This window comes from Hyalella azteca, unplaced genomic scaffold (assembly GCF_000764305.2).
Source record: "Hyalella azteca isolate HAZT.00-mixed unplaced genomic scaffold, Hazt_2.0.2 contig4650, whole genome shotgun sequence".
In the NCBI taxonomy this organism is placed as follows: domain Eukaryota; kingdom Metazoa; phylum Arthropoda; class Malacostraca; order Amphipoda; family Hyalellidae; genus Hyalella; species Hyalella azteca.
Genome location: NW_025934862.1, coordinates 242,885 through 257,520, shown reverse-complemented (window position 1 = coordinate 257,520; position 14,636 = coordinate 242,885). Strand labels below are relative to the sequence as shown.

General features: G+C 36.4%; 1 protein-coding gene across 1 annotated transcript in view; it reads right to left on the bottom strand.

Annotated features, from left to right (window-relative positions):
• Positions 1-876: 876 nt before the first annotated feature.
• Positions 877-14,636, bottom strand: part of LOC108678245 (ran GTPase-activating protein 1) — a 15,079-nt gene continuing 1,319 nt past the window's right edge. The window contains exons 2-12 of the mRNA XM_018166613.2: positions 10,906-11,093; positions 10,208-10,342; positions 9,255-9,368; positions 8,467-8,654; positions 6,812-6,962; positions 6,321-6,432; positions 5,460-5,776; positions 3,819-4,007; positions 2,971-3,099; positions 2,591-2,709; positions 877-1,507 (exon numbers count right to left, since the gene is read on the bottom strand). Of these exons, the coding sequence (XP_018022102.1) occupies positions 1,441-1,507; positions 2,591-2,709; positions 2,971-3,099; positions 3,819-4,007; positions 5,460-5,776; positions 6,321-6,432; positions 6,812-6,962; positions 8,467-8,654; positions 9,255-9,368; positions 10,208-10,342; positions 10,906-11,093 (1,709 nt within the window). The 3' untranslated portion in view covers positions 877-1,440. The remainder of the gene's footprint in view (positions 1,508-2,590; positions 2,710-2,970; positions 3,100-3,818; positions 4,008-5,459; positions 5,777-6,320; positions 6,433-6,811; positions 6,963-8,466; positions 8,655-9,254; positions 9,369-10,207; positions 10,343-10,905; positions 11,094-14,636) is intronic.

Here is a 14,636-nt window from a genome sequence, read left to right as displayed (position 1 = left end):
TAACAAGCACTAGTCTTAAATGATCTTGAATATTTGATTTTTACTGCAAAATTAATCATTAAATAATGGTCTCCCTTGCTAGTTAGATATTTTCTACTGAAAGAGTCGAAATCATATGCTAAAATGAAATTCAAAGGCTTCAATGCAGTGTTGGTTGCTATAAGATCTAAAGCCACTCGTAGCCATATAACGGACACCTGAACAAATTCAAAATGTATCGAACCATTATTATAGAAACTTATAGCACACTAGGACTTGAGATTTACTTGTGAAGGGCTCCAGAAAGTTCACTCACAGCGAGAGTTCCTGAGGCGTCTAGAATGTATACAGCGAAATTTGTGAGAGAGTTCTAGAAGTCTAGAACCGTCTAGAAACTTCTAGAAGGCTGAATGTTCTGGACGTTTCACGAGAGAATTTCCAAAGTTTTGTGGGATAATTACAATTTTAGTTGCAGCGAGACAGAACAATAGACCGACAAAGCTGCTAATTAGCAATAACGGTTTCTATTTAACAGTATTTTAGTAAAGTTTACGTCCATACACATGCAAGTCATACATGGATAAATCAACTAAAGAGTCCGTAAAAGAAAAATGCTCCGAGGATTTAATAAAGTCGAGTAATTTTAGGCTGTCTCAATATAGATTGCAAGATTTGCACGATAAACCGATGAAAACACTTAAGAAATTTGCTACTGAGCCTACCGAACCAACATACATTTTAGAATGAAGTCCTGAAAGAGAGAAAGAATCTTTAAAATTGGCGATCTATGCCTGTCTTAATTAAAGAAATAAGAACGCTGACAAGTTCAAATTTTCGAATCGTCAGCTTTTTTTATCCCATTCAATGTGAACACATTTCGGACATTAATTTTGTAGACACGATCTTCAATAATGTAATGATTCTCCAATAATTACATTTACATGGAAGGCATATGAAAATAATACAAAAATGTTGAAAATAATAGAAATTGTCAGAATACATGAGGAGTAAAACCATCGAACATTCGAGATAAAGAAACAGCAGTCTACACAAAATCTATTTTGCTTTACAAAGCATGTTAGCAGAAAGTATTAAATCACGAATTGTTTTCGAACACGAATTTTGAAGCTTTAGATAAGAAGATTCAAGCGTGGAAGCTATTTTGATGTGAGCCTAAGTGCGCAGGGCGCGTGAACGAAAAGTTGTACTCAAGAAACTCCATATCAAAATAAATACTTGGAGTAGGGCACTATTTTCGGTGCAAGCTTATACATAAAATTGCAGAGAAAAATAGGTTGTAAATGTATAATTTGATAAAATTCCATGCCAGAACGAGAGAGACGATTTTACGATCGAGGGTTATGATTGATTGATCTTGGTTAAAATATGTAAGCAAGCATAAATGCCGATTAAGAATTAAAGGAAGGTATCAAGTAAAAGATGTCACGTCAGCCCCGATGATCAGCTGGCCAGCGCCTGCAGTAGCTTGTCCCGTTCATCAGGGAGTTCGTCCAGTCGCTGGCTGGGCCTGGAAATAAATCCTGATTAATTAATGACAAATTCGTTTAGAGTTCATGAAAGAAATAAGGTTCCACACTGAATTTAATTTAAGGTAAAAGCTACATTTACGACGGCTCTCGAAAAATCTATCACACGAAAACAGTGATTTACAATTGGTTTTACGTTAATTTCACTTTCTCTATCGATGTACTAGTATTCATTAAAATCTTGCACTCATGATGGAGCTGGCCTCCGAAATTATTTCCATGAAGATAAGGGGAATTTACCTGCGTTTTCATTCTCTTAAATTCCTGGAAAATAGTTCTTGACAAAGGGGCATGAATTTGGCTTTACAATAGCTTCTGTAACCAAGCATTCAAAAATATAAATATTTCTGCACTAGCGAAGATGAATGGCCTCAGTTCAACATCATTAAAAACAAAAATAAAAAACAACACATAGACGGCCCATTAGATCAGTAGGTAGGTGATAGCTAAGCCAGAGAGGCTTTGAGAGCAAGAATACATTAGATGAAACGCAAAATTGACCGACATTATAAATGAAAATCCTGAGGCGGTGATGAGCTAAAGTCTTGAGGGGAAAAAAAGACATAAAATTGGAATTAAGAAGTGAGCAATGAGCATTGAAACGAATAAAGAACCAAGATAGAAATCACCAACTGTGCATGAAATGCCAAGCGTATAAAAGAGAAGAAATACCGACTATTGAATACTGAGGATAGAAATAAATTCCTGGGGATGAAATACTGAGCTGCGACGAGAGCAAAGGAGGAAGGAGATTAAGTGCTTAGTGCACTATCTTATCACTGATAAGAACATGTCTGGGAATAAATGCAGACTTGTTCATCAAATACTGATCGGTGCAGAAACATGACTTGGAGAAATTACAGACCTGGGACTGTAATGTAAAAAATAGCTATTATGATTTGACAGTACGGGCTCTGGTGATCAAATTTGAAGCCATACGAATAACATTGCTGGAAGAATCATATACCGTACCTGGAGATAAAATACTGCAGCGTGTTACCAAGTACCAATCATATACCTGGAGATAAAATACTGCAGCGTGTTACCAAGTACCAATCATATACCTGGAGATAAAATACTGCAGCGTGTTCTTAGCGTCCTGGGGGAAGTATGTCTCCTTGACGAGCACAGCCAGGCTCTTCAAAACTCCGCGCTGCTCCCACGTCACCGAAAAGTTCTTATCCTGAACAATTTGATATCAATGAGAGAAATTCATCACGGAAATGGTGACTTAGTTAAGTAGTCAAATTACTCCAATGTTTCATCGCAACAATGAAATTGAATAACGGCTGAAATATCAGATGGTTATAAATAACTGTTAATTTCATAACAGAGCTAATGAAGCTAACACCTCACACTTAATTAGCCCCAGGTACACGCACCTCACACTTAATTAGCCCCAGGTACACGCACCTCACACTTAATTAGCCCCAGGTACACGCACCTCACACTTAATTAGCCCCAGGTAGACGAGTAGCGTGTTGGTCGTGAAGGACACCAGAAGATGTTGGTTTGCACGAGAGAAAATCGCCTTGCCGAGCGTCTGCACCACGGACGCCGTTGCAGCCAGCAGCTGAAATTTGCCATAACAGTTGTAAAATAATTGAATTATTGAGAACAAAATATTTATTAAAGGTGAGAAAGTTTAATACTATAAAATTTGATTAATTGATAGCAAAAGACAAAGCTTTTGACATTCTTTGAGATTTCCCTTCCATAAGCAGATGTTTTCTTACAAGTAATTTCCATATTCGTGGTATTTCCTACTACTGTACATCCAATTCTGAAACCTTGTTATTGCAAAATATCCAGGTTATTTCAATGGAATTTCAACAAATAATCCTGATTATCTTGCAAATTTTTATGAAAATAACTTTTTCGCGAGCTTCAGGATAGAAGAATATTTCTAAACCCAGCAGCTGTATATGAGAATATTCCTATACTCTGCAGCTGTATAATGGAAGATTATTTCTCTACCTGGCAGCTGTACATTAGGAGAATATTCCTACCTATACTCTGCAGCTGAATAATTGAAGAATATTTCTCTACCTGGCAGCTATATAATGGAAGAATATTTCTATACCCTGCAGCTGTATAATAGAATAATAATTCTATACCCGGCAGCTGTATAGCCGGAGCACATAACATCACCATAGTACAAGTCACCATATTAGTTTTGACTAATGAAAAAAAAATAATGACTACCGGTAGTGAAAATAAAAGCCTAGTGTAGAGTCGTCACATTAGTTTTGCCTGATGTTCAGAGTGAAAATAAAAGCCTAGTGCAGAGACCTGTTTATCGTCAGTGTGAGACAAAGCAGCTGACTGCACTAGGAGCCGCACAAGGCTGCTGATCTCCTGGTCAGGCGTAGTGCAGTCAGCAGTGGCAGCCGCTGTCAGCGCCTCGGTGGTCAGCTGTGACACAGGCAAGCCCAGGAGACGAGCGGCCGTGGGGGAACACACGTACTCCGCTGCAGTGCCCTGCGTAGAGTTAATTGATTTATTAGTGGGTTAACAGTAACTAAGTGGGCTACCAATCACTTAGTGGGTTACCAATCACTTAGTGGGCCAACTATCACTTAGTGGGTCACCAACCACTTAGTGGGTCACCAATCACTTAGTGGGTCACCAACCACTTGTTTATTGACTATCACAGTTTAATGAGTTATGAATAGAGAAGTAAATATGGGATAAAAAAGACTACCTACCTATGTTCTGCATAACAACCATGAGACTACCTCATTCCGAAATAAATTCTCCATTCTTATACACACTCCTTCCTGTTTTTTCTAGCAATGAAGAAATATCGGTGACGTGATGAACCAATAAAAGCTTCACATATTCAATGCTCAGTCTAGCTCAGATAATTTGAGCGTCGTGAAGTGAAAGTGAAATTAGCAAAATTATGAATTTCAGTGGTGTCAGCAATTAAAAACAAGGTGTGAATAAAAATTTTAAACAATTTATGTTTCTGTGCGTTTTAGGTGACAGACAACAAGAAGCACAATATCCTTTCCTCCACTTAATCAAATTTAAGAAATTGGCCTCAGGTATTTCTTATTGCAGACAAAAGAATATATTACAGCAAAATGGCCGCAATTAAAAGAGAAAAAGTTAAAAAAAAATTATCTCCAACAAGAGGATATTTCGTGTAATTTACAAAGGATTGTACAGGATTATCCTTGCATTAAGTAATTACAGCATAGCAAGCACTGCACACTGCAACATTAGTCTTGGCCTGAGGTCTTCAACTGCCTGAAATGCAAGTGATTATCATTGCTAACAAATGGAAACAATGGAATAAATGGGATGTAATTCAGCTATCGTTGTTAAGCATAACAAATAATAAAATTGAAGAAGAAACTACATCACAAACCAGTGTCGGCAAACAATAATGTAATAACAATAATAATAATAGTACCGACTTATATATCTCAACTTGTAGAGTTATCGGAGGATCAACATGTCTAGTTCAAATTTAGAATAATTAAGTCCCTTTTTCAATGCTTGGCTCAAGACAAAAAAAAAAAAAAATTGCTAGACTGACATAGGTATGAATAATAATAATTATTCAATAATATGAGAACACAGGAAGATTTTTTTTTACATGAATAATTATAGAACTTCTATTCTTTATCTCTTGATAAAAGCTAGCACAATTGAAGGGAATCCACTATGAAATCACATTACACGTTTCGCGTGTACCTTAATTAATTCATTTACATTGTTTTTGTATTAACTGTATTTTCACAAAACTCTTATATAAAATATTTACACGAGAATCCTTTAACGAATATAAAATGAGTCATCATGATTAATCTAGTGAAACATGATTGTAGTGCCAAGAACCCCTTTGATTGATGATTATTAACTACTACAATTCAAGTGATTATTCAATTCTACAAACATATAACTCAACACTTTAGTGCTCACCTCCACAGGGCTTATTGGCCCAACAATAAAACTGGAGTCGAGGGGCTCCGCTGTTTTGCTTGCAGGCTTCACCAGCACCTCAGACACAACCTCAACATCAGAGCCATCTGAGTCACTTTCGTCTGCCGCTGCAACCTTCTCCTCTTCACTATCTTCTTCACTAGACTCACTTTCATCATCTTCATTGTCATCCTCATCTTCATCGTCATCTTGTTCCTCTTCAGAGTCAGTAGGTGCATTGTTCTCCAAAGGAACCCAAGCGTCCAGCTTCCCAACGTCTCTTAGGAAATTTTCGATCATTTCTTGGCCACGTTCGCCTGAAATTTAAATTTTTCAAATAAATCTCCACGCACACATATTTGACTTAATGAACATAGAATTAATCATGAGTGACTGTAATTGTAATTAAAACTTCTTGATGCACTCACCAGTAAAATTGGAGATGAATAATTCCAGTAAATAATGAATAGGTACTGTTCTGTATGTATGTATTTAAGCAAAAGTTGTGTACTTTTATCATCACCATCACACACGAACCAAACAATATCCACTTTTTAGCGCATTTTCTCATTTATGGAAAAAATGCACTATATTGTGCTCGCCATGTCCGTCCGTCCGTCCGTCTGTCTGTCTGTCTGTCCGTCCGTCCGTGACCTCAAGTTTTCGTCGACGAGAAAATGCGCTCTCTGTCACTCACTGCAGCAAGTACTGAGTTATATTTTTTTAATATTATTTTAGTGGCTGTCGCGGTTATAGCAACTTGACATCAAATCCGAAAATTTGAACAGCTTTTTATGAAACACCCGAGTAATAACGAGGTTATTAACGTATATAAGTAATAAGCGCAGCTTCAACTCTCACCAAACATGTTGTCATCCATCATAAGTTTGGTAAGGTTTGGTTTGTTCTGCACAGCCTCTACGACGGACAGGCCACCTTCAGCCGTCAGTTCGTTACCATCCAAGTACAGCTCCTGTGAAAAATAGTTTTGAAATGTCATGCGCAACCTCGATACAGAACAGATGATGTGATATCTCAACTTTGTTGTCTTAGGCTGCATCGATTGTGGACTTGAATGAACTATCTATTGATTGACACGACTATTCCAATAACCATCAATATAAAGATCAGTTTAGATTTCTACCTAGCCCTTGAGAGCAATTAAAAAAGAACGTACTTTTACAACATTCCACACCAAAAAACATCAATACATTATCGTGAGAACTCGATCACAATATTCACTGATTCATAATGAACTATGAATGCACTCTGGTTGATAAAGAAAAAATAGTTCACCCCACATACCAAGAGTTTTATAAATATATACCTTGAGTTTTTATAACAATATATACCTTGAGTTTCATATGCCCAGGCATGAGGGCTACAGCAAGAGCGCTCGCGCCCGAGGTCTTCAACAAGCAGTCGCCGAAGTTGATCACTTCCAAGGCTTGCATCTTGGGCAAATACTTGGCCATCGCCACGCCACCTTTCTTCGTAAACGTGCTGAGGAGACATAAGAAAACTTAATAAGAAAATAAACAAGAACGCCACATTTCTTCGTAAACGTGCTGAGGAGACATAAGAAAACTTATAAGAAAATAAACAAGAACGCCACATTTCTTCGTGAACGTGCTGAGGGAACATAAGAAAACTTAATAAGAAAATAAACAAGAACGCCACCTTTCTTCGTAAACGTGCTGAGGAGACATAAGAAAACTTAATAAGAAAATAAACAAGAATGCCACCTTTCTTCGTAAACGTGCTGAGGAGACATAAGAAAACTTGAGAAAATAAACAAGAACGCCACCTTTAAACGTGCTGAGGAGACATAAGAAAACTTAATAAGAAAATAAACAAGAATGCCACCTTTCTTCGTAAACGTGCTGAGGAGACATAAGAAAACTTGAGAAAATAAACAAGAACGCCACCTTTCTTTGTAAACGTGCTGAGGGAACATAAGAAAACTTAACAAGAAAATAGACAAGATGTTTGAGTGCTCTTGTGGCTTTGGGGACATTCTGGGAGAATGAATTAACCCCCATAAGCATTACAAATCCAGCACTGACATCGAGACATTCAGGACATCAACATTGGAAATTCCTGAGACATGCAATGCAACGGGAAGAGTACATAACATAAATATTTGGCTTCAGCTTTGTGAGAGGCCTTGCTCTTCATCTCTTTAAAAAATCTAATTTAGTGATTGACAAAAAATAATAATAATTATTTATAAACGTCACCTGCATTTCGCACCCAATTTGTGCAAACAATCTTTGAAATAAATATCTAGATATGGCTAATAAAAATAATTTCAAATCTGTTGGCTCACACAACAACAGCCCAAAATGATTTACCTCTGCGATTTCTCATATGTTTTTAACACATGAGCTTCATTTAGATATCCTTGCATCAGCAGCATTTGACCATTTCCATAACTTTACCTATTTCATGTTACAAAAAAATAACCGTTTACATCTTCCACACATAGATCAACATTGTTAATGTTGAAATAAAAAAAACTTCAGGTTTAATGTTAAAAGCACTGCAATAAGTCACAAACATTTATAAGGAAAACAAAGAGATTGGAACTGTTTACCAAACCTATACGGCTATCAACAACAAGAAACTAAGAAAACAATTACTTACAAAGTATTATATAATTTCACTTAAATAAATCCTAATTCCAGATTCATTTCATTCACACATCTACGAAGAAATCAAACCCTGTTCACAGCCAAGACTCGTTGGCAACACGCACTTGTCATTGAGGTTGAGGACCTGCAAGTTGGGGTTAATTACTCATAGATATTGACAATCATCTCATTCACACATCTACGATGAAACCATAACCTGTTCACAGCCAAGACTCGCTGGCAACGCACTTGTCATTGAGGTTGAGGACCCGCAAGTTGGGGTTTTTTTCTCATAGATGTTGACAATCATTTCATTCACACATCTACGATGAAACCATACCTATTCTCAGCCAAGACTCATTGGCAACACACACTTGTCATTGAGGTTGAGGACCCGCAAGTTGGGGTTGTGGCTCAGAGCTTCAGCGAGGGCAGCGATGCCTTCATGAAAGATGCCATTCTGAGGCATGGCCACCTCCTCCAGGGAGCCCAGACGTCGGAATATTCCAGCATATATTTTGGCACCCACTTTCTCGAGACGGTTTCTGCCAGCAATAAACACCTGTGTGAGGAGAATGGAATTAGAGAAATACTTGAGAAAGTCTTTAAAATTGAAATGTTTTTAGAAAAAACATCAGGGTTTACATGACTTGAGAGTAACTACATACAATAATTAAATAATTAAACTGGATGATCATACAAAACATTCTAAAAGAACATTATTTTCGTCAACTAACTTCTTGTGTGCAAAAAAAATAAAAAAGTTACATGGAGTCACATGAATAAGAGTTTTAGTAACTAGGAATTTAAAAGCAAAGAAAACAGCCAGAATATCAACCATTTCTTAAGAATGAAAACATTTCGTAGTCCAGCTCCATCGTCAGTTCAAAAGTTCAACTAACTAGCTAAAGTTCTGATTAAGTAGTAGGTACCACCTACTATTCTTCAAAAAACTTTCAGTGAAGCCTTGAAATTCATTAGTATTATATTATTCAAAAACATAAAAAATGCTATTCTTTCATTAACAAGAATAATGAAATACTGTCAAAAACTGCAATGAATAAACATAGTCATAAACTTGAATAATTAAGTGATAAAAGAACTCAAAATCAAGACTATCAGAAATTGAACTAATAAGAAGGAGCCTGAGCACGTCTTTAACCTTGAGCTTCCATGGCCTGCCATCCCTGGTGCTGTTGTCAATTAACTTCTCCAGGGACTTGGCTAGCATCGTCCCGCCTGTGATCCCAAGACCATTGTTATTCAGGCGTAATTCCTGCACACGTAAAACACCTATATTAAAACACCTATATTAGTATGGTATACATTACAGACGTAATTCTTGCACACGTAAAACACCTATATTAGTATGGTATACATTACAAGACATTTCTCAATAAGGACAAGTCTTGAACCAATGCAACAGACTTCTCGTCCAAATTATGATAATGTAGACAATAAAATTTAATTTTTCTGTGATCCTATCTGAGAATAAAAGTCATCATTGGATTTAAAGCAACATGAACTTCAAACATGAAATTTATTTTAATGTCAATTAATATAGATAATTCAAAAAGCTTTTGGACACTTATCTAAAAATCTAAAAATAATGTAATACCTACACACATTGTTTTCACAACTGTTGAGATAACAGAACAATTCAGAGTATATATACAACAACATTATATTCTTTCCATGATGAAAGCAGATTACAAAATCATTGCATTATGACTGGGTTCTATTAACTGGAATCGCATACTGAATAAACCTGCAAGGCATCTTTTAGTGCCTCTTGATCTGAGATGTGTTGTCTGATATATATCAGTTTTGGGTAAATTGGAATAAAAACAACATAAGTGACACAATGAGTACCTAGCAAATTGCTTCCTTTAAACATACATTCCCCTTTCATAGATTTGCAATTAAAAGCCAACAAGTTAATCAAGCAAGGGCTTAAAATCAATGTATAATCATTGCATACAAGAGTAAGGAATATAATTAAGTACCTATTTAAATGAACCTTAACAGTACCTCTGATTCAGAGTACGGTACTCTGATATCAACATTCAAGTAAATTATCATGTGATAATGGCAAGCCAGTTAAATATATGATACCTCTAAAGTATAGCATGAACGTGACGACATGAAGTCAACCATGCCCTCCACACCCACGGGGCCAAGAGCATTGTCACTCAGGTCCAGCTCAACCAGCTGTGCATTGGCTCGATTTATTCCCGAGAAAAGATGTTTCTGCAAAATTATTATTAGTATTATTATGTAATAAGCTTGGTTGGATGTTAGAAATAAAGTCTTTAAACAGAAGGATTTTGGGCAGAAGAGATCGGTACACTTGACAAGCAATAACAATAGAATTGATAATAATGCCTTGGCACTTCAGTTTCCAAACATAGAAGCTGCCTAAAACTTAGTCATGACACAATATTGCAATGTTAATCTCTTATTCAACAGAAGAGTAGATCTAAATAAATACTAACATAGGAAAGCACATTGTGCATAATAACCATTATGGAAAAGAACAGAAGTTGTAATCAGAATTAATGTAATGAAGATCGAATATTTTAGCTAAACTGTTACCACTTGGTAACAGTTTATAATAATATGATCCTTAGGACCATAAATACAAATTTAACAAAATATAAGAAGGGGGGAGAACAAAATTCAAAATCTTAGGACAAAATGTGAATTAAAATGCAGGAAACAAAATTGGCAAAATTTAATTATATTAATTCTTTAACATAATCCACACTAATTATATACAGGTAGGTGCACCCATCATCTTGTTAAATAACTACCAGGGCAAGAGGTATTTCAGTCTTGAGTCTTCCAGTGAAGAGATCTTTAAAGTGGGCTCGTTTAAACTCAGGGTGTTTAGCCAGGGCATCTCCAATGACTTTAGCAGCATCAGGACCCAAGGTGTTGTTCTCCAAGTCAAGTGTCACCAAGTTTGGATGTTCTTCAATGGCTTTTGCAACTGGAGCAGCTAGAATTAAAGAGATAATTGTTATAAAACACATACAACTTTCAATTTATAGATACACTCTACTATAGAAAAATCTAAACAATAATAATTCAGACATTAAACTTCCATTTGCTATCTAAGACTCACACCTAAATAAGGGAATATTGTCACAAATATAAATAGAAAATTGCACAAAACCTGCAATATATATTTATAAAGGAAAGAAAAATAACACTTCAACTATACGTACAGGAGACAAATTTCCGAATTGAAATACTGATTTAATCAGAGGAAAACAATGAATCTTCTCCTTTCAATTTCATGGGAAACCAAGAATACATGGGCCACATAAAAATAATTAAATTTATAGCAGTTATTACTGAATAATTGATTTAGTGATTGATATTAAAAATCCATTGAACTAGAAGCAACTACCAACAAATTGAGTAATAAGGGACAGTTTTGAAAGCAATGCTATGCTATTTTTAAGGTGCCAAGTGCAAAATAAAAGCATCCCCAATCACCCTTGGGAATGGGATAATTCGGGACACTAGGAACAAAACTTAATTTTAAAACGTTTGAAGCATGCAGAGTGTACTCATCCATTACTAACAGTACTCTGAAGACCTCCTCTTCCTTTGTAGCTGTAGAATAAATGACATTTTCTGTGATTTTTACTTGTCTTTCATTTTTTGATATGATATTACCATATCCATACATTAATACCGTATTATTGATGTGATATGTTATTACCATATCCATGGACATGCCATTGAGCATTGACAACGACCTTGTCCACTGCAAGCTTCATAGCAGCTGTATAGCATTTCTTCTGTATCTTTAAGCTTACAGGATGGTTTGTAATTTTTCACCATTTTAATTAGTTAGTTTAGTTTAAGATATAGTTTAGGTAAATTACTTTTCATTCTATGTTGCCTGGTGCACAATTCTATCTATAATGTGGGCTGCTATTATATTCAAGCTAAGAACTCTTAGGAGGAATGATGAGACAATTGATATACCGTAAACTGGGGTAACTTTGACCACTTTTTTTTCAAAATGATGCCATTTTTTTACTTGATAAGTTAAACTTAAATTGAAACATGCAAAATACAGGTCTATACTCTAGCTTTACTTACCATAAATTGCTGGCTCCTGCCTCTCATAGTTTTGACGTAATTAAAAAAAAATCGCTGGTCTTTTTTACCCCAGCTCTGGGGGTATCTTTGACCGGGTGGTAAAATCAATTTTATTTTTTGGTAAAATAACTCCAAATAACTTCATGCACTGTAGTAGAACTCTTCTAGTTACATATGCAAAAGAACAATTTTAGGAAAGTGTCATAGTTTGCAAATGGGGGTGCTGCCCCCAAATGGGCAAAATGTGACCATCTAATGGCAGCCGTGATGGGGTAACATTGACCAGTTTGGAAATTAAGTTAAAATTACCATATATAAGACTCTGTAGAGCCTGAAACATGAAGAAAAAAACATTAATAGGTGTATCAAACATAAAATATGTTATATAGGTACCTATGGTAATTTTAACTTAATTTCCAAGCCGGTCAATGTTACCCCGTCACGGCTGCCATTAGGTGGTCAAAGTTACCCCATTGGGGGGTGGTGCCCCCCATTTGCAAATTATGACACTTTTTGCAAATTTGTCTTTTGCATATGTAACTAGAACTAGAAGAGTTCTACTACAATGCATCAAAACCTGGAGTTATTTTGCCAAAAAATAAAAAAATTGGAGGGGGTACTCTGACAGGCTTTAAAAAATAGCTTTTTTTCGTGGGTCACATTTTAATTTTTTTAACCTATTAGATATGCAAACTTTTTAAATCTTTCTATTGTGTTACGTAGCCTCAGTATTAGGTCTTTAATGCCCATTGACAAAATTTTTCTATGTCAAATGGTTTTTGAGTTTTGGGGGTTTTTGTTAAAAAAACCAAAAGTGGTCAAAGTTACCCCGGGAGTCAAAGTTACCCCAGTTTACGGTAGTATATGTATGGCATGGTCAAGTTTGTGTCGAGACCAAAAAAAGTGACAAGATTTCATTCAACAATTGCAAGTCTGACCTGGCTGATCTTGAGGCGTCATTGGTCATCCCAAGTGCCTGAAGCTCCGCCTCTTGTCACTATTATTGCCAGTCTCTATCACTTCTACTATGGCTGAGTTAATCTATCCTAGTCCATCCCTTGAAGATAAATTGGATCCCTGTGACGTACTGTCACAGGGATCCAATCATGCTAGAACGTGTGCAACGTCACAGCCACTGGAATCCAATCAGCGTTAGAAAGCTAGAAGGGACCGCCTCAAATGCATACAATGTTAACGCACTGATGCTAACTTAATGCGTAACGCTACAATTCTTATTTCAAGAGCATAATACAATAGTGTACCGTAGTTATGTCATTATTGATGGAAATTGCAGAGAATAACATCTTCACTATGTACAATCACTCGCAAATACATGAAAAATTTCCTATGATTCAATCCACAAATACTAAACTGACCACCGATGCAATCAGCTGAGACATACAATCTCCTTTTGTTGCGATCAGCCGAATGAAAAACGTTAACAAAGAAGGTAGCAGGGATACCGACCGCACCGGCAACCAATGTGAAACCGACATCAATATAGACATGTGAAAAAATGAAAGATACAAATTCTTCCATATCAAAAATTTATCAGTAACTGACATTCAACAGAAATCAGAATGGTTTAATAATCTTTGTAAATATTATACATGCATGCATGCAGAATCAATCGTGTGTAACAGTGGCGGGAATGTAATGATGGTTAGTGTAGTGGTTAGTTCTCATTAAGCAATCGGTGGGTAAGGTAACTACAGAACATTACTGCAGATAAAGCTCCCGAACTTCGAGACGATAATTGAGTGAAAACTTTACATGACATATTGTGAGCCTTCTAAAGTTTTAATAATGAAGAAATCACCAGGTTCATAGAATCTAAAGGTTTGAATGCTAAATTTTTGACTTTTGAGTCTATTCTAGTCAGTCAACTGTGAAGTGTCATGTTGTTTGTTATGCATTGCCTTTTCTTCGAGAAGTTTCTCCAACTGCTGAGGAGTTTCTCCTCAATTTGAAAGCTGAGGTAACGAATAGGTGCCATGAATGTTTTTTTTTTATATTTAATTTGAAACTATTATGTTGGGAGTAAATAGTATTTCCTTCTGTAGATCCATCCATTTTGCTCATCTGTGAGTGACGCGTGCAATTAACAATCTTGCATGGGACCTTCTCTGTGTTGCCTGACTTGACGTTCATACAATCATAGCTACCGCAACCGAAGCCCACTTCTGACAGCCTGCAAACCTGTTTCTAGTTGCCTTGAACATTTTTCTAAGGCAGAACACTTTTTTTTATGTGAACCACAAATTTTAGAATTCCAGCCTGTGGCATAGCCAGAGCTGGGCAGCGCTACTTGGAAATGTAGCATCGCTACCGCTACATGCTCTAAATGTAGCGGGCGCTACCGCTACCACTACACCCACTAGATTGTAACGGGCGCTACCGCTACCGCTACAGTAAAATGTAGCGC